The sequence below is a fragment of the Zonotrichia leucophrys genome, chromosome 3 (genome assembly GCF_028769735.1).
Source record: "Zonotrichia leucophrys gambelii isolate GWCS_2022_RI chromosome 3, RI_Zleu_2.0, whole genome shotgun sequence".
NCBI classification, from domain to species: domain Eukaryota; kingdom Metazoa; phylum Chordata; class Aves; order Passeriformes; family Passerellidae; genus Zonotrichia; species Zonotrichia leucophrys.
Window position 1 is genome coordinate 96,318,248 of NC_088172.1, and position 19,555 is coordinate 96,337,802.

At 44.4% G+C, this 19,555-nt stretch overlaps 2 protein-coding genes across 3 annotated transcripts; both read right to left on the reverse strand.

The window, feature by feature from the left end:
- Positions 1 to 4,458: 4,458 nt before the first annotated feature.
- On the reverse strand, positions 4,459 to 17,034 carry DTD1 (D-aminoacyl-tRNA deacylase 1). Of its 2 annotated transcripts, none has more exons than XM_064707060.1 (6): positions 16,923 to 17,034; positions 15,206 to 15,296; positions 13,063 to 13,298; positions 9,001 to 9,098; positions 6,443 to 6,608; positions 4,459 to 5,075 (listed from the first exon to the last, which is right to left on the reverse strand). In XM_064707060.1, exons 1-5 carry the CDS (start codon positions 16,963 to 16,965, stop codon positions 6,453 to 6,455), a joined length of 624 nt encoding a protein of 207 aa, XP_064563130.1. In that variant the 5' UTR covers positions 16,966 to 17,034; the 3' UTR covers positions 4,459 to 5,075; positions 6,443 to 6,452. The 2 variants fall into 2 exon arrangements, with proteins under 2 accessions (XP_064563130.1, XP_064563129.1); XM_064707059.1 differs by having other exon boundaries at positions 6,432 to 6,608.
- A 984-nt stretch (positions 17,035 to 18,018) lies between these two features.
- On the reverse strand, positions 18,019 to 19,397 carry SMIM26 (small integral membrane protein 26). Its single transcript, XM_064707061.1, has 2 exons — positions 19,253 to 19,397; positions 18,019 to 18,505 (listed from the first exon to the last, which is right to left on the reverse strand). The coding sequence occupies exons 1-2, from the start codon at positions 19,374 to 19,376 to the stop codon at positions 18,324 to 18,326; spliced, it is 306 nt and encodes a 101-aa protein (XP_064563131.1). The 5' UTR covers positions 19,377 to 19,397; the 3' UTR covers positions 18,019 to 18,323.
- Positions 19,398 to 19,555: the final 158 nt, after the last annotated feature.

The window sequence follows — 19,555 nt, forward strand, 5'->3', positions numbered from 1 at the left end:
ATGCTGCTCTTCAAGATGGTTTTCTTATCAGCATGTGGCTGCATATAACTCCATGGACTTCTCAACAATGCCTCCTATTAAAAAGAGACATTAGCCTGAATCTAAATACTCTGATCAATTTTCTTTATGGATTTTAGTCCATAATACATTCTATTTCACTGTAATTATTTGCAGGAACATTCTGGCTAGCTCAGTATACTGTCACCACTGGAGCATAATGGAAAAAATAGGATTTGTCCTACCATCAGAAATATTGCTAATCAGTTTTATAGAAGAACAACATGGATTTCCCCAAAACACAGGTGGGGAAATGGAAATTTATTCATAAAATGTTTTGTTAGATGTGTTAAAAATCCATGAATGTTAAACTAATTGGAATAAAATAGTTTTTCACCTCCCTCTTTTCCCCTGAAACACAGAGGCAGTTTTGCAGCAGGCACACAACAACTTGATGGTTGTAGTGGATGCTTCAACTTATGAAGTATTGGCTATATTCCAATAAATTCCCTAAAACTTAAAGTTTTCATTGTTATTCCTTTTAATCCATAAGAAACATCTGCATTACTACACCCTCCCTCCCATTCCATCAAGTCCTCACTATGTATTAGCATAACATAAACCATTCTAGCAGGTTCAGGGGGTTTGTTCAGGTTTCTTTTCTAAGGATGTTTATCAACCTCTTGGAAATTTTCCACACTGGCCAAGAGTAGAAAAGTCTTTGCCTGGGCACCACAACCTTGTTGCCATGCTGTTCCACTTCCTAAAGCACTCCAGGGAATGCTGCCTGGCTGATTGCTCTTTGTGCCTGCCTCAGGGACAGCAAACAGCACTGTGAGACCCTGACACAACAATCAACTCTCTATAGGGAGAAATATTCCAGCTGGCTGCCCTTTTGAAACTGAAACTTCCCCCTGAAACTACAGCTTTTAGAATGTTAATATTCCAGGACTGACAACCACTGTGTTTGCTCTTTACATTCCTGTCTTGTGCCCCCCTAACCCCAAACTGTCACAGACATCTTTTATGAAAAATCCTTTCCTTGGGATTTTTTCTCCTGAGAAGCTGAGAAGCCTCAGAGGAAAAGAAAAACAATAATTATCTGCTGCTGTGGAATGCAACAGGTGCATCTTTGATTGGTACATTTGGTTAATTTTAATTAATGGCCAATCACAGTCCAGCTGTCTCAGACTCTCTGAGAGTCACAACCTTTTTTATGATTCCACTTCTTTCCTTGCTAGCCTTCTGATGAAATCCTTTCTTCTATTCTTTTAGTATATAGTTTTAATATATCATTTTCTTTTCATATAATATATATCATAAAATAATAAATCAGCCTTCTGAAACATGGAGTCAAGATTCTCATCTCTTCCCCCATCCTGGGACCCCTGTGAACACCACCACACAAAACAAACAAAGGGAAGCAATTAGAGAGAACTTCTTTGGAGCTATCATGAGATAGAAATAAAAATCCACAGTAAAACAAACAGTGTGTGACTTCTGAGGAGCAAGAACACCTCAAAGAAACAAACTCATGCCAGAATGAAGACAGATTCATTCATACTTATATCAAATACACTCTGAAGTAACAGCAGTGTCAATTATCACTGGAATGGTAATTTTTCTTTAGGGAAGGAGGCTTTAATGAAAACCACCTTAATCCACTGTAATGGTTTTCAGTTTCTTAGGTTCTGCTGACACCAGGTGGCACAAAGGGAAATAGTCTCAAAGCAATAAACACCTCTGGTCCTGCTGCTGATCTCATCTCACCTTCTCTGAGTCAAGATGTGCCATTTCTGTTACTACAACACCAAAACACTCAAAGTTCTGTCAGAGATGCCTTGGAAGGCTTTCACAGGTTAATAACATCTGCCCTATGAACTGTTCACCCCCACGTGCTCCAAGCTTTTGCATACAGTTGTGTTAGTGCAGAAGGGTTGGTAAAAAGATATATATATGCTCTATACAGCCAGAGGCTTTTCAACCACCCTTATAAAATGAGTCCCAGTTCTTAACAGGAAAAAGATTCACCATCATAGCTCATCTGGCACTGGTCAACATCACCCAGACAAGCTAAACACAAGAGGAAAAAACACTTTTGCATGAATAGCAAGGTACTGTCTTACACAAAGTGTAAGTCTCCTCTTCTTAAGTCATGACTGAGGCCCGTTCCCCACACACCTATGTGTTGGCAATATAATTATTAAATCAATAATAATTTTTGGGCCTGGAAATACAAGGAGCAGCTCTAAAATATTGTGGGTATGAGGTTAAACTCACAAAGAACAAAAACATAATCAGATACTGCTGGCTGCAAATGCTGAAGTGTTTATTAAATCAGAGGAACTCTCAGAAGGGCATTTCTGAGAACGCTGTGGCACTGCTCAGGATGGACTGGCACCCAGAGAAGAGCAGACACTTCACACCAGCTCAAAAGCTGCTTGGGGAGGTCTGTGTGCCCTTTGCTGGGCAGGTACTGAAAGGAAGAAACTCCACTAGTCAGAGTAGGGGTGCTCCATGAATGAGCATCTCTGTAAACAAGAACATTTTTAATTAATTGTCTACACTAGTTTCTACACTATAACCTTAGTCACTGGGTACTTACATCAACAGTCATGTTATTTTGACTTTGGTTACTGCATTTACATCATAAATAAAAAACTCTGATCATTTTTCCAGCTTTGTAGAAACATCACTTATTCTGACTGTTCCATTCTTAAAATCCTATTTTTCAAACTATCATAGCCCCTAGGGCCAGTATCTGAATGGAGATGTTGGAAAAACACCTGCAAAAGTTTTTTAGTGTTATAATAATTGTATTTTCTGGTTTTTAGCAGTCCATGACAATTAGCAGCACATTTCCAATGGAGGAGTCTTCTGTTGAGAAAACATTTTTTCCTAAGAAATATCAAGCAAAGGAACAAGATACAGGAATTCATGTGTCCTGGCTTTTGCTGGCAGCTCTCTACAAGCAGAAAAATCCATGGATAAATATCCAATTTCAAAGCCATGTGACTGCACTTGGAAAAGTGGCCTTGCCCAAGTTTGACTGGCAGCAGAGTAAGATAGTAACTTTTGTTAAAGTAAACAGTACTTTTAAATGAAATGGGCTTGGCTGGGTGGTGGTTTTTTTGAAACTAATTGTGATGCTTAAAAATAATCTGGGCACAGGAGAACAGGAAGCATCTGTCCCAAACACACAGCTTTTCCTTATATTACATATAATGGAAGTGGCATTCACATTCTCCGAAGGAGAGAGAGACATCATTCTCTCTCTCAGGGTTTTTCCTGGAGAAGAACAGAGAGAAGAAGAGAAAACAATTCTTATCTCTACTTGCAGCTCCTGTTGGTTTTGCACATGTGGAATGTGTTAGGAAGATTGTTTACCTGAAGTGATTTGTCCATTGGATTCTGCTGAGGATTGTTTTGTTTCCTTGGCCAATTGGCTCAAAGCTGTGTCCTGGCTGTCTGGAGACAGTCACGGGTTTTTCTTCAGTACCCTTTTAGTATTCTTTAGTATAGTATAGTATAGTATCTCTTTAATATAGTACAATGTAATGTAATACAGTCTTAATAAAGCAATTATTCAGCATTCTGACTCAATGGAGTCAGATGCCAATCATTCCCTGGTCAGGGGCACCCTGGATTTGATAATGGTCAGATGGGAAATTATGTCATTCTTAAAGGCAAGCAAGTGTAACACTTCCACCTATCCTGCCCACACACCATTCCTGTTCAAATGCCAGTTGTACAGCTTGCCAAATCTTTACTTGAGCTTCATGGCTTTTAAAAAACCATGTCAGGGCGCAGCTCTAAATCTCCTGCCTTGGTTGACTGGTATTTTACAATACAAGCAGCCTACAAGTTAAACAATAAAAACCACAGTGGTTACATGACGTGCAGCATTGTAACTGTGATGTGCATTTGGATCAAAAGCTCTCAGCAGTGAGTTATCCCTACAATCAGGAGGAGAGCTCTGCATCCTGGCTATGATGGCAGTCACAGCAGGTGCCCAGGGCAGACTGGAAGGGCAAGGCAGACCTGGAGAACAGCAAATACAAAAGGTGCCATCACCTCTGAAAGAAGTCAAAGTGTAACAACCTGCAGTCTTTCATTTCCCCTGAAGCTTCCTTGGTAATTTTGCAGCTTCTTCTCAGCTCTTGCTGTTTGCTGGCAGCTTCCAAATGCTCCCCAGGATGTGACAGAAGCGTCTGTCAGCAGCCCTGGGTGCAGTAGGTGGAGCAGCTGTGTGGCATTTTGGTAGCCACCACAAAATAAATGACTTAGATGTGTCAGAAACAGCAAAGATTTCAGGTTCAAGATTTCAGCAGCCTGATTTCCAATCTTCCAAAGGTGGGTGAGTTAAAGCAATAGGTGTTTCTTGGCCTACAACTTTATCTCTGTGTCCCCCACTTCGTTACACCCACTCAGGGAGTGCAATACACAAACACCAACAGGCACTCAGCTGGCATCATTTGTTTAATAAAGTTTTTTTCTGGTTTTAAAAAAGTTTACAAGACAGATGTGTTCCACATGATAAACAACTAGAGGCCGATCTTCTCTTGTAATAACTTAATCCATGCAGAAAGACTGGACTGCCTAACCTGATGTCAGGCAGTAGCTAACAATTTACCAAAATATGCACAGATCTGCACACACTGCAATGGAAACAGGTAGCACATGACACCACGGAGTGAGAATCAATACACAAGCCTGCTCAGAGAATTTTCAGAATTCAAGTGTAAGTTTAAGGAAAAACCCTGATTTATTCTTTAAATGGAGCTTATGTACTGAGAGTGAAATGCTCTGCTACAACCTGCCCACAGCCACCCTTTGCTCAGCAGTCGTGTGAGAACGCAAACACAGAAATGTCACAAGTCCTTTTCACTACTGACACTACACATTAACAACTGGATCTGATAGCATTGCTTTGGTTGGTTCAATACAGAATGAAAGGTTTTCTAATGGCTCAGCTCTGCTTTCCCATCTTCCATCCTTCTCCAAAGTGGTTGAAGAGTGTTGCTGAGGCCAGTGTTGGGTCTTTCTTCAAGAATTCAGTGTAGCTTTTGTGTAAGAAACTGTGGAAGGCAAAAAACAGGAACATTATTGTAGGTAGAGCAGAAATACTGCAGGATTCCTTCAAATCCCATTGAGAAAAAAAAATTTACTTATTGTCACAGCACGAAAACTAATGCTAGGTTATCTGTATACAACATTTTAGAGATGTTCAGCTCCTTAAAAATCCAAATGTTATTGGAAAGACTGGACTGACCCAATATTTCCAATAACACTGCAAACCCTCTAAAATGTCCTTATTTCAACACACAACCCAGAAACAGTGTGGGGGAAAACCCTGTAGAGAACAGAAATCATCACCCAATGTCTGACCACCTGGGAAATTCATGGATTTAAAAAAGAAAAAAAAAAAAGAAGGAACTTTGTGAGCAATGAATGATGCTGATTTGTATAAATCACCAGCAGACTAAACTCTGGGGACAGGAAAATGAGAGAAAGGTTAAACTTTAACTTTGCAAAGCTGTTAATAATTAAACTGCACAGCCAGCTCAGGGCTTCAGTGTGCAGAGGAGGATAATAACACTTTCTTGAGAGCTTGGACACATTTGAAAAGTCCAAATCAGCAATGTAACTTTCTGGGAGCAGGGAGAGGGAGGGAAGATAATGAAAGCTGTGTCCTGAAGGCTTAAAGCTGACTGGAAGAGTATGATAAACACATATCTACATAGGCAGATAATCCATGACAAAGGATTCAGGTCTGTATTCAGCCTAATTCCATTCACTGATGTCTGGGCATGTCCTGGAGGTTGAGTGCCTGAAGGCAGAGAAGATCTCCTGCTGCTGAGGCAAGTTTGGCTCTCAATGCCTGCCCTAATGTCCTTATTAGATGGTGGAGGTCTATGAGACAGCCTGTGACTAATTCATCCTGGGAAAGAGCAAAACTGAGCAGGGGCAGGTAAGAACCATGAAAGGAAGCTGCAGTTCTGCAGTTCTGGAGCTGTTTTCCGTCTCCATTGCTAGGGACTGTGCTGTGTTTGGGCTGTCCCAGAGTGAGCTCCCTGCTAGGTGAGGACAGACAGAAATACAACCCTGTGTCTCTGTGTATCTGAAGAACACAAGGCAGGATTCTGAGTTCAGTCACTGCTGTATTATCAGATCAAACTTTCAGATTTCCTGAGCCAACATGGAAACAGTCACAGCTGGGCCAGACCCACAACTCCAGCCAGGCTGGGAAAAGCTTTTCACCCACCCCAACACTCTGGTGTGTGACTGCAGATGAGAGCAGAGGTTGTAAAATTTACAAAACAGCAAGATTATAAAATTTCACCTTCCGGCACTTCTAATGCCACTCTCTGCATGTGCTGCTTCAGTAAAAGAGGCAGGGGGCCAAGCATTCCAGAGGAGAGGAGAAGCCAAACCTGAGGCCTGCCTTGGATGAGCTAAGGCTCCCTTTCCGAGGACACATCTCCTTCTGCTCCACTGCTGGCACTGGGGTCATCCTTGTTTCTGGGGACATTTCTTTCTCTACTGGACTCAGAGGGCACCTTGGTTCTGGTCTTCTCTTTCCTTTGTTGCTGTTTTTCAAGTTTTGTCAACTGTTCACAAAGTAAGGAAAAAAATACATCATGTAATAAAACGATTTCAGAAGTCCATTTCTAAAAAATTGTAAATGTGAGCATTTGTATAAAACTTGCAACTTAGATTCACAACATCAATACATGTATCAACAAAACAAAAAAGAAAGAAAAATAACCCTGAAGGCTGAGATTTTCAAAAGTTTAAAAGAGACAGTGAATTATCACCATAAGATAATATGATCACCCCAAGTATAAAAGAGAAGTGATTTATTTATACCCCTCAGCACAAGTAATACAAAAAATACATTTGGATTGACTAATCCAAATGTATTTTTACTAATTACATTGCAAATGACTTACAAAGTTCTGATTTCCAATTACAAACACAGACAATTGCTCAGACAAAATGAGATATTTCACTGTCACATCCAATGACATAAAAGAGCTATTCATCAGCAATTATTTGTCTAATCTCTTCCTGCTAACATCACATTAAACACTGCAGGATGGTTCAGCTATCTCTTCTTGCTAAAGCTGAAAGCTCAAGTATAAAAACCACACCATCCCTAAGCCTTACTTCCCATGCTACAAACAAATCAACAGATTTTTGTCAGCAGAAAAAGAATGCAATGGGCAGGGAAGAGGAAAGAGAACAACAATTTAAATTGGCTCTCCCTCATCACACTTTGCAGGATGGATGTCTTGACCCCACCTCCTCTTGGAATTTTTATCAGCTGAACACTGCTGGGACCAGGAGTGGAGCTATATTCATTCTTTTCTGTCTCTTTCTTCTTCTAATTCCCTCTCCTCTGAGTTTTGAGCAACTTAACATTGGACAGATTTGGAGTTTGTGAAGCTGAATGGGTTAAGCCAATGCTTTGTGAAATGTTTTGTGTTAACTGGATGCTGCTCTAAATTTTTGCCGAAGCTGTCTGATTTTCTGAAGGTTGCCAGTGAAGTTTTTGTTGGTTTGACTTCTTGATAATATCCTGTTGAAATTTCTCAGGAACATGAAAGAACACTAAGCCCTTTTAAGAGGCTTGTCAAGGGAGTTTTGGGCCTTACACTGCCAGAGAAAGTTTAAAAACCAGCATCCTTCCCTGCCTTCAGCCCAAGTTGTGGCCACCAGGAAGATGTTGTCAGATGGGTAAAGCAGGCAGCCTTGAACTGGGAAGGCAAAACCCTTAAACAAGTCAATATTCCCCAAGAAAGAAATGAAACCCTGCAGAATCCTGCATACTTTGGTAATTCCTTGGTTATTTTACACCTACACACTGGGCAGCAATTCTCACTCCAAAAACAGAGCTGCTGCTGCTAATTATGCATGGTTTGGCCTGAAAACTCTTTGGGCTAAAACTGAGGTTACAGAAAGAAAGACTAGAGACAGAAGTAGATTTTTCAGGGGCTAAAACATGACACAAGAATCCAGAAAAGAATTTGAAGAAAATGAAACCAACTTCAAACCAAGCTTCTTAAGGCAACACAGGGCACTTGTATCCACTCATTCATAGTTGGAGGACTTGTTGAGAAGGATGATGTGAGGGACAGCTTTACTAAAATCTAGAAAAACTAAATCCACCACCTTCCCTTCCTTCACTTGGCAGGTGACCTTATGTTAGAAGAGCATTAAATCAGTCAGACAAGACTTTCCCTTTTGAATCCATGTTGACTGTGCACTGTCCTTTAAATGCCTTTCAGGAGCACCCAGCATGATTTCTCCACAATTTTTCCAGGCACTGAGGTTAGATTAACAGGCCTGTAGTTTCCTGATTCTTCCCTCCTGCCCTTTTTATAAACTGCAGTAACCATTTCACCAAGGTTAAGTGAAGCATTATACAAATAAGGCTGGTGTGGCCTTGCTGAGGCACGGCAATCCTTCCCCCTTTTCTCTCAGCCTGGAAAAGCTGGCCACTGCTGTGTTTAGAGGATGAGGAAGCCTCAGCACTGCGTTTGGTTTTCAGCACAGCTTGTGCTGTTCCTCAGCAGAGTTAGCTCACTCTCCTGTCCAGTCCAGACTTAAATTTGGGACTGAAATTCATAATTTCCTTGTTTCTGACAGAGAGGCACCTCTTCATCTCCATCCAGTCATCCACATGGCAAGAAACTTCACTAAAGGCATGGGGGGTAGTCCAGACTAATTAAAAACATTGTTAATGAGTCATGATTAAACAACAGCTTTAATGAGGAGGAGGAATAAACTGTGGAAAGCTGTTCTGCATTACACACACACAACCTTTCAAGAGGCCAGGGAACTGAAGAAAACAATGCAATTATTTGTCTGTTCAGAGGCTGCACAGGAAGGGCAAGGTCCTTGTACCTGATGGAAGCTGTACTGCTTCACAACAGGAATGCTACAAATTTGCAGAGGATACACATCAGCCTTTCCAGACAGACCTTAGGAGCCACTTACTTGTTTAGGATCAACAGTGGCTGCTGGGGACTCCAGTTCTATTGTTACAGGACCATCATTCTGGATGTGGACCTGCATGTAGGCACCAAACTTGCCATCTGAAAAGGGAAAAGACAACAAGTGCTCAGAGCCCTTGGGAGGATAACACACACCAAAGTTTTTACCAAAAGTGATATCAAAAACAAGTAAAAAATACATAAAAGGGCAGCTAACTGCAGAAAGCTACTAAGAAAAAAAGAGTGTATGTGCACCCAGGTATGTAGCTTGACATTCAGAGAAGATAAATACACAGCTAAGTAGAGAAACATGCACAAAACAAACCAAGTCTACAGGTAAGCAGGGTATCCACAGTTCAGGATGGGCAGGATGGTTCTCAGTGACAGGAAATGACATTTTAAAGGCTCTAACAGCTCCAGTCCAACTGACCACTTGATGTTTTGAAGAAACTTTATATTTAGCCAAAAGGTAAGAAAACCAGGACCCTACTCTGAAGCATTTGACAACTGAATACCGTAGAGCAGAGGACACCAGGGTGCAGCTCAACTCCTGTGATATTCACATTCTCTGAAAAATCCCTTCACCCAGGATTTTTCTCCTGGGAAGCTGAGAAGCCTCAGAGAAAAAGGAAAACAATTATTATCTCATTTGCTTCTCCTCTGTTTTGCTCCTTTGGAATGTATTTGGAGATTGTTTACTCACAGGTGATTGTTTCATTGGATTCTGCTGTGAGTTGTTTTCACTCATTGGCCAATCAGGGCCAAGCTGTGTTGGGACTCTGGAGAGAGTCACAAGTTTTCATTATTATCCTTTTAGCATTCTGTAAGTATCCTTTCGGTATTCTTTAGGATAGTATAGTATTCTTTAATATAGTATCATAAAATAATAAATTAGCCTTCTGAGGACATGGAGTCAGAATCATCTTTCCTTCTTTCATCAGGGAAATACACCAGAAATATGATCATTTCCAATCTGCCACAGCCATTTCTACATTCCTGCTGGTAACCTAGGCTGGTCTTTGAGAGTTACACAACCCTGTGACCACAAAACCCAGTCAGAACTAATGCATCTTTCTTTAACAAAATAATAAACAAAGAATATTATCTTAAATTTTATTTATGGGAGCACAACTTTTCAAATTGCTCTCTACAATCTTCCCATCCCTCTGCTGTACTTCACTTATAAAAAGGGTTGGTCTTTTCCATTTCCCATTCATGTGTAAGGACCTAAAAAAAAACGTAAACTCCACAAGCCCTTTTTTTCCAAAAGGCTGATAAAGTGGTAAAATAAACCCCCAAGTTTACCACAACACTCAAAGTACTCCCATGTCAGAAGCACTTTCTATCTTGTTTTGGCACCAGAACTACTGTCAAGGAACATCTTTCTGTAACAATTCCCTCCCATTCTCCTCACACATTTAAATTTCTAGTTACTCTCTTCATCCTTCCCCACTTTTAAGACTTCTGGACTGATCAATTCATCTTGCAGCATCTTCTGCAATAAAATAGGATCCTAGAAGTATTATTAAAGTGACAAGTCCATTCTGCTGGACACCCAGCTTCCAAATTCCTTGCCTCTAAAAGCCCAGCACACATGCCTTCCTCAGATGGAATATCTGCACCTGACATGAGTCAGAGGAGCCACATCTGAGCCATACAGACTTGAAAAAAAGGCATCATTTACTTCCAGAATATTTTTGTACATGTTTCAAGCCTTATGACCTAGAAATTTCACACTGGTTTTATACTTCTAAGCTTGTCTACTTGGAAAGTTATTCTTAATTAACCTCATGTGAACACTGTTGCTCCAGATAAGAGCACTTATTCTGAAATGACAACACTCACAAAGGGAATTAATCAGGGAGAATAACTGAGCTTTCAACTTGTACCAAACCTTAATCTGAGATAAACTCTTCCTTGTGGAACAATCCTCTCATATTTACTCAGATATTACTACTAAGGGAGTAAGACATTTCACACTCCTTGCCATGTTAATCTTTACTACCTCAGAAGAATAAATCCACGTTCAAGACAGAGAGCAAAGGCCCTGCAACATAAGGAGGAACCTTGGTAGGTCTGATATTTGGGTATTAGCTTACAACAAGAGTGCTCAGGCCTGCAGACACCAGCTCTGCTCCCCAGAGGGGAGAGGGATGTTGAAGAACACAAGAAATAACTGAAGAACAACAGGCAAAGGCTTCTGATGCAGCCTTTTATTTCCTACATGTGCTGACCTGGGTACCATGGCTGTGAAGCTTCTCCAAGATTTCATTTGCCAAGTGTCCCACTGCTCTTGGTGTGGAAGAATGGTTTGTGCCTCTCTTTGGGAACACTTCCCACTCTGAGCTCCTGGCTGGCAAGCTCCAGGCACACCAGGGAGCAGACAGGAGCTACCTGCCCAGCACCTACAACTCCCAACAGCCAAATTCTCTACAGGAACCAGAAAACACAAGGCTCTCAGGAGACAGGACAAGACCTTCATTGATCTGTCTTTGCCTCAGCTACACAAATTCCACTTTCAGTGATTAAATTACTCCTCTAAAATGCATTACGCTATTTGTAGAATCAAAAGGGAAGGGCACCTACAGCAATCCAGAGAATCAAACTCTAATCTCCCAATAACTACAACTGTTGTGTGTGTGCCTGTGTGCATGCAGGGGCAATGTGAGTACAGGTTTTCCAGACAGCAAAGAAGCAAAAAAAAAAAAAAAAAACCCACTGGCAAAGCAATTGGCACAGCAGAAACTTCAACCTAAGAGAATCTTAACAGACTTGGGTGCAACACACCATAACTGGCACAGCTTAATAAGAAAGCAAAATCACAAACTGACAGGTAGCTCCAGTGCTGCCAGCAGTTTTAAATTCATGTGTTATCTGACACAATAGCACTCCTGGGTTTCCAAATCTGTGCTTTTAACACTGAAAGAAAAAATGCAGAAGTGAAAGCTCATTTTGCAGAAAGCACTGGCAAAAAAAGTGCCAAAATAAAGGCACTTAATATTCATTTCAGATACACAACTGCTATTCACTGAGAGAATTAATTCAAAAAGCTGCTTTCAAAATATGAAGTGATTGAAGGGGTATTAGAAGTGCATTCCTTATCAGGAACATATGGTGGAAGAACATATCAAGCTAGAAAAGCTTGAAAAATTGACATTTTTGGACATGGGGACATGTGTGCATTTCACTGTGCCTCCTTGGAAAGCACTGGAATAATTATCCTAACCTAGAGTCAATAGAAAAATTAGCCTCTGAATCTTTCCTCAGCTTTTTTTTATTTTTTTCCTCATTAGGAAAGTAAGGCCAACCACTACCTATTAGCAGACACCATTTAAAAAATAATCTTTTCTAGAAACTTGTCTTCTGTCAAGTGTAGCAAAAAATCAAATCTGAATATGAAAATGGACAGAAAGTACTCAGCAAACCAAAGAGATTGAGTGTGGACAGAGCACAAATTAAGAGGAAAGCCAGGTATTTTCTGATAAAGAGAAAACTGTTCCACACATGACACAGAGTTGAGGAAAGAGAATCTAAACCAAAACCTGTTCTCAAGTAGCACATTACACCTCCCACTGTCACAATTCCAAGTAACAGGATGTGGAAGTGACAGATGGAACTGTGCTGTCCATCACACACTGGTGACACCTTAGAGCCTAAGGTCTAAGGTCACTAAACACACTTCTCAGAAAAAAATGCTTCTCTTGGGTTAATCTATTTCTACAGCACAAAACATCCAACCTTTGAGGGAGCCTGACCACAGAGCTTGTTCTCATGGCTGCAGCCTCTCTGGGCTGCTCATGTTGTGCAGCCAAAACGAACACAACATCTACATGCCATGGAACACAACATCTACATGTCATGGAACAAAACATCTACATGTCATCCAGAGAAAGGCTTGGATAGATGAAGACTGGAGAAATCACCCTGACAGGCTCTAGTAAAAATATTGTTAACATCCCTTCAGCTACAGAAAATCTCAGAATAAAGAAAGCAACAGTGAGGAAAGGACACACACAAGGAGTGTGCACTGGTCACAGCAAGGACCTTACCAACCTTCTGTCCTTACCTTTAATAAGCTCTGGTTTGTAGGCTTTTCTTAGCTGCTCTAGGAAGTTGTTATAAAAAGACTCAGCCTGCTCTGTGGGCATTGCCATGTGATAGTCAGGCTTGTTTCCCTTCAGGATGCACTGGAGAGTGAACTGGCTCACACACAACACCTCATACTGTTTATCCATCACACTTTTGGACCAGTGCTTCCCACTTTCATCTTCGAAGACTCGCAAGTTCAAGATCTTCCGAACCCTGGGAGGAGGAGAAGATAATTAATTCCTAAATTGTCCCCTGCAGGATCAACAGGTATCATAAAGAATGAGATAACAGATGCATATTCAGCCTGCCTCCACATAACAAGATAACCCTCTGCCCCTTGATTCCCAGCCATGGGAATCTCATCACATTAGGCAGAGCCCTTACACAAATGTCAGGTCATTAATCCACACCATCATTTCAGAGTGTGGCACCAGGACAGAATAACTGCATGTTCCACAGCAACATAAAGATGGCACAGGAAGGAAGGGAGCTCACTCTTTACTATCTGCTTTGATGTGTCACAACATTATTGAACGTGTGAACAGCTTTGGGAATTTGAATCCTCCCACCAGACCAGGAAATCACACTCAGTAGGAAATGAGATCATCCTAAACTGTGTTTAAAACTGTGGGGTTTTGTTTCCAATCATGATTCCAATCATGATTCATTATATACTCCTCCTGCTTTGTCACTTCCTAGCACTATTTCCAGACCAGGCCCCATAAGCCAGATGACGACAACACTTTTTCATCAGGATGAGAGGAGGAATCCAAGGAACAGGAGAGAACTGCAGCTGGCAGCAAAGTGGTTTGAATTTTGGGCTGATTTTCTTGAGATAGGGGACAGAACTGACTGGCTCAACACAAAAAGGGGACTTTCACAAGTGGATCCTGAAAAGCAGCAGGAAACTGCAACCCAGTCCATGTCAGGACTGCATCCAAGCCACTCTCCTGTCTTTGGTTTCTTCTTCTGGCTTCTCCACACCTGCAGCATATCAAGTACAAAGGGTTTCAACAGCCCTCAGCCAGGCATTTTGCACTGCACCAGAGGTGAGGCAGTGAGAGCAAGACAAAGCTGAGACTTTGTTGTGGTCCAGCTTCAGGGTTTTGCCATCACTAGGGCACAGTCACAAGAATATCCTTGCCAATTTGTGTGTGTCAACAGCAAACAAAATTAACTCCCGAATGAAGTGGATTGTTGAAAGCATCCACTGGAAGGCCCCAGCAGAAGGCTTAAACCATCACCACTGCTCTGTTTTCTTCATAGAGGTGTTTGTTGATTCATTTACAGGATTACTAAAGTTTCCTTTAATAGGACCTGAAAAGCCTGGTTAAGCTGCTTTCTCTCACTCCCTTTGCCCAGATGCTGGCTTCCTGCCCTTCCTGTCCCAGCCATCCCAACAACCTGGTGCTGAGAGCATGGCAGCCACAGATCTCCTGCCTGCAAAATTCAGGAGCAGCTTCTACATCCACCCAGGCAGGGATGGGAAGTGATGGCAGAGCAGGTGTTACACACTGAGGGAACCAATGGAGAATGTGAAAACAAAAACCCCTTCTTCTTGACATCAATCAGCTCCATTACCTGTTTCTTTTTTGCCTTTGCAAGGACTGAGGTCAGCCCTAGAGCAATAACCAGCCTAAAAAGAGACAGAAGAAGCCCCTGGAGAGCTCTCCCTTGCATGTGTTTGCTGGCTGAATCCCAATATTCTGTGGCCATGGAGCAGATGGCCAGAGCCAGTCCTCCAGGCTGCCAAAACTGATTCCTGTTTGCAGACAAGCAACTGACAAGACTATCCTGCCTTTAGGAAGAACAAAACTCATGTGCAAGCTAAAAGGAGAGTCTGAGGATGCTCATAAATCCCATCATTGAAGGATGGATTTCTTTTGGACTCAAAAAGGATTTAAAAGTCTGCTCTTGATAAAAAACACATAGCAGAAAATGGGACCAGATTTTTCTCAATGGAACATCAAGAGAAAACTTGTATTCAAGGTAAAATCTGAAGAGAACTAACAGGCAAACCTGAATTTCCCAACAGGAATAGCTGATTTGTTTGGCTACTGCACAGGTGTCAGCAATGCACAAACAGAAGAGTACAAGGCAAAAGGAAGGGAGTGACTTACATGTGCTCCAGCTCTCTTTGTGTATCTTCCAAAGAAATACCCAGCAGCACACAGAGGCCTCGTCCTATTGAACTGATTTGTTCACCACCCACTGAAAAAGCAGAGAGGGAAAAGAAAAATCAGGCTAAATGCACTGTCTTGTTTTATGGCACGAGTAAGGACTGGTTTCAGCAGTGCAACCACTAAAGGAAACAGCATTCTAAACCCTGTTTCCTCTGTCTTAAGTTTGTAGATTTGAAAGATCACACAGAAGCATTCTTTCAAAAGTTTTCCAATGCCAGCACTTCTTTATCAGATTGGGTTGCTTACTCCACCATTTAAAAACACTGTATGAAGATTTTTATACTACAATTGCATCAGTTGTCCTAAACAGAAAGGTGGTAAAACTCTCCCCAATCCTTGAAAAATTATCCACCTGGTTGATGCCACCAAGTGCACTCAATTTCTCTACTCCACCATTCCCTTCATACTTTGCCATTATTTTGAGCAGGTGATTTCTACCTGAGTCCTCACAGATTTCTTGAAATATAACTTTCAACAACCTGCAAATTAGACCCTTCTAATTGGGAAAAAAGCCCTTAATGACATTTACAATAAAACACAAAAACAGGTAGTGTTTTCCTAAGAAATGCCTTAAACTATCTTAATGTAATTAAGTTATCTTAATGTGCCTCACCCTGCAATGACTGTGGTAAGAATAAATGTGGTCTTAAAACTGAGATAAGCACCAATTACCCAGCTGCTAAAATTGCATCCAGGTTCATGACTGGGACAAAAAGCTGCAAACATCCCACAAAATGAAAGGAGATCAGGACTCCAGTGAAAGCTGAAAGTGGCTGGATCAGGGTATGAGTCGTCCAGTCCCAAAATTTGTCCTGCTAAGTACAGCAGTGTCCACCAAACTCTTCAACAGCCAGGAACTCTCCCCAGTTTCAACTCAATAGTTGAAACTCCCCCCAGAAGAGGTGCAAACCAGTGCAATAGCAGGGATATTCCACCAGGACACACCATTCCTGAAGGAACCCAGGCGAGCAGTGCCTGGCAGGGCAGCTGGGACAGCACCACTGACACACACACAGGCAGTGCAAAAAGATGATCCGGGCTGCACTGCCAACATGCCTGCCGTGCACGGAGGTGACTGGGACTGCAGTGCCAGGGAGAGGGACAGCGGGATGGCACTGCCACCACAGAAACAGCAAAGCACGGCCGTGCCAGGGCAGCCCCGCTAACACAGCGCCCAGGCGGTGTCACGGCACCACAGCACCGAGCCTGCCGGAGCCCAGGAAGCGTTCGGACAATGCTCCCGGCACACGGGGTGACTCTCGGGGATGTCCCGTGCAGGGCTAACAGCTGGACTCCACGATCGCTGTGGGTCTCTTCCAACTCGGAACACTGTGCGATTCCGTGAGCACAAGCGAAGCAAGACGACTGCGACTGTGCTGCCGACACAAAGGCGCTGGAGGAGGCGATGGCAGCTGTGTGCCAGCCCACGCCCGCCCGGCAAGGGGGCACACGGAGCTCCACACATGTGCACACACACACACACACGTACCCGCGGGGCCGGGTCCCTGGGAGAGCCGCAAGCGAGCGGACCCACGGCAACCCCACGCGGGGGGACAGGGCGAGGGGAGCGCCCGCAACACCCACAGCCAGCCCCGCACACAGACACCGCCCGGCCGGCCCGGCCCCCGCAGCTCCGCGCTCGGGACACACTGACCTGTGACGCTGGCCTGGGCCACCCGCTGCACGATCGCCTTCATGGCGCAGCGCAGCGCGGCCGGCGCCGAGCGGGGACAGCGGCGGCGCCCGGCAGTGGCAGCGGCGGCCGCGACCCGCGCACAGCGCCCCCCGGCGCACGGGAGGTGCCGCTGCAGCCCCGGCAGCGCCGCGACGGGGGATTCCATGGGACAGGGACAGGTGCGCGTCCAGGTGCTTGGCCTTCCTCTTATTCCTTTAATTCCCTCTCCCTCTTATTCCTCTTTATCCCCTTCCTGTGGGGATTTGGGGGTGCCTTCCAAAAAAGGAATATGCACGTAAGCAGATTGGCATCCGCTATTGGGACCCAGCAGGGTGCCCATAAAAATGAGTGGCTGGGAAAAGGAGGTGGTGGCTGTAAGGAGCTGAGGAGCCCATGTGGAAAGGTGGGGCCGTAGGTGCACGGGCTGGGTGGGGCTTGGGTTGTAAAAGCTCCTACAGAATCAAAGGTGTGGGCTGCAAGGGCAGGGACACTTTGCACCAGGCCAGGATGCTCAAGGTTATCCAAAACCTGCCCCTGAGCACTTCCACAGCTGGGGAATCCACAGCCTCCCCAGGCAGCCTGTTCCAGTGCCTCAGCACTGTCACAGTCAAGAACTTCTTCCTAATATCAAAACTAAATTTCCCCTCTTTTTATTTGTACCACCTCCCCCTTGTAGTATCACCACAGTTCCTGATGAAGATTCCTTCTCCCTGCAGCATCCCTGCAGGGCCCCCTTCAGCAATTGGAAGGATCTGGAAGCTGAGGTGTGTGGGCTGAGGAGATGGAGACAGCTTTCCAAACAGCAAGATGGGAAACCTCAGATCCCCTTCTGGGCAGGGCAAGATGTGTCCCAACAGGGCTGTAGGGAGAGCCCCAACAGAAACAGGGAAGGTGATGTCCATAAGGACCAGGGAAAATCCTACAGAATGAACATTAGTTCTGGCCACAGAGTTCAGGGACAGTACCCTACAAGGGGACAGCGTGTGCACGGATCAGGAAAACCCTAAAGAACAAGAGCCTGGAGCAGAACATTCAGTAAGTTTTTAGCTTACAGAAACATCTCCACACTTGTAACTCATCTCTCATGAGCTTTTATTTGAAGGACCATTAAGAACTCTGGTAACCAAGACATTAAACTATATTCCTTCCCATTTACTCATGGTTCCTGAAGTATCCATTTCAGAGCTGCCCAGCTGAGGAGCCACCCCAGGTACAGCCTGGATCACCTGGGTTTGTCCTGCTGGGAAAGCACCTTCACACCAGCAGGGCAGAGCTGCTGTTCCAGCAAAGCAAGGGACAGTTTTCCAGCAGTGCTCTGGTGCCAGGCACTGGGATGATGTTCTCACAGGTCCAGCACAATGTTCTGAACTTCTGTGCAGCTCACTTCTCAGAAGGAGGGCCATCATCAGGGACAAAGAATGACACCATACGCCTGAGCAGCCGAGTAAGGGGAGGCTGAACCTCTTTGTATGTTATTTCTGTTGTCACTGTCAATCCAAAAGGATATTCCTTAGTGTGTACTTCCTTGCGGGGTTGGCTTGCCTCAGGATCATTTTCATTCTCTAAGGAATAGAAAGGATGGTAAGGGAGGGAAGACAAAAAAGAGCACAACAATAAAAATGTTTTATCCCTTTATCATGGCAGCCATGTATTCTTTTTGCTTTTCCTTCCATTCTGAGGACCAGATAGCAAAGATAACCATAGCCAGAAAAACTGATTTAATGGGGTAGATCAGATACCTGCCCTGGTACTGGACAATTCTCAGTACTACAGTAGCAGTAACAACAGGATTCCCAGGCTACCCACATCAAAACTAGCCAAGCAGCCCAGTGCGAATACCCATTAATTCCACTGTGTGACCACCCTCTCAGTAAAGAAATGCTTCCAACCTAATTCTCCGGCAGCACAGCTTCAAACCATTCCCACAGCGCAAATAAAACCAAAAGCTTGGGAAGAGCCTAGGGCCCGTTCCCGCGACTTGAGATATAGCACAAGCTTCTCCCATCATCACGGGATGCATCTCCCCTCAGGAGGGACACCCGGCTCACTCAGCCGGCAGCCTCACAGTCCGAAGTGCCCCGAGGGGCGGGCTGGCAACACTCAGCGTCACTTTCCCCGGCCGGGAAGCGGTGGGAGCGGGACTGCGGAATCCCAGGGGATCCCCCTCAGCCAGGAGAGCCCCGGAGCCGCCCGCGGCCGAGCTCTCCCTCACGCAAGCCCCGCCCCGGACATGACGCGCGCCGAACGGGCTCTCCCTCAGCGAGACCTCCCCAGCCCCCGGAGGTGACTGCAGGCCCCGCTGCCGGTACCGGTGCCGGTGTCGCCTTTCTCCATGCGGCCGTAGTAGATGAGAGCGCCCAGCGTGGTCCAGGCGCCCAGCGAATAGACCAGCGCGGCCCTGGCGTTCCACAGGGCGGCGCGCGCCGGCTTCATGGCCGCCCGCCCGGAAGCCCCGCCCCCAAAAGGGGCACGCGCCGAGGGGCGGGGCATGCGCAGGGGGCGGGGCAAAAGGAGCCAAGGGCCGCCCATGGCAGCGACAGCGGGGTTTGGGGACAACGCTATGGAACAGTGCTCCTACCCCGTTTTGTTTTTCATTAATACAGCTCCCCACT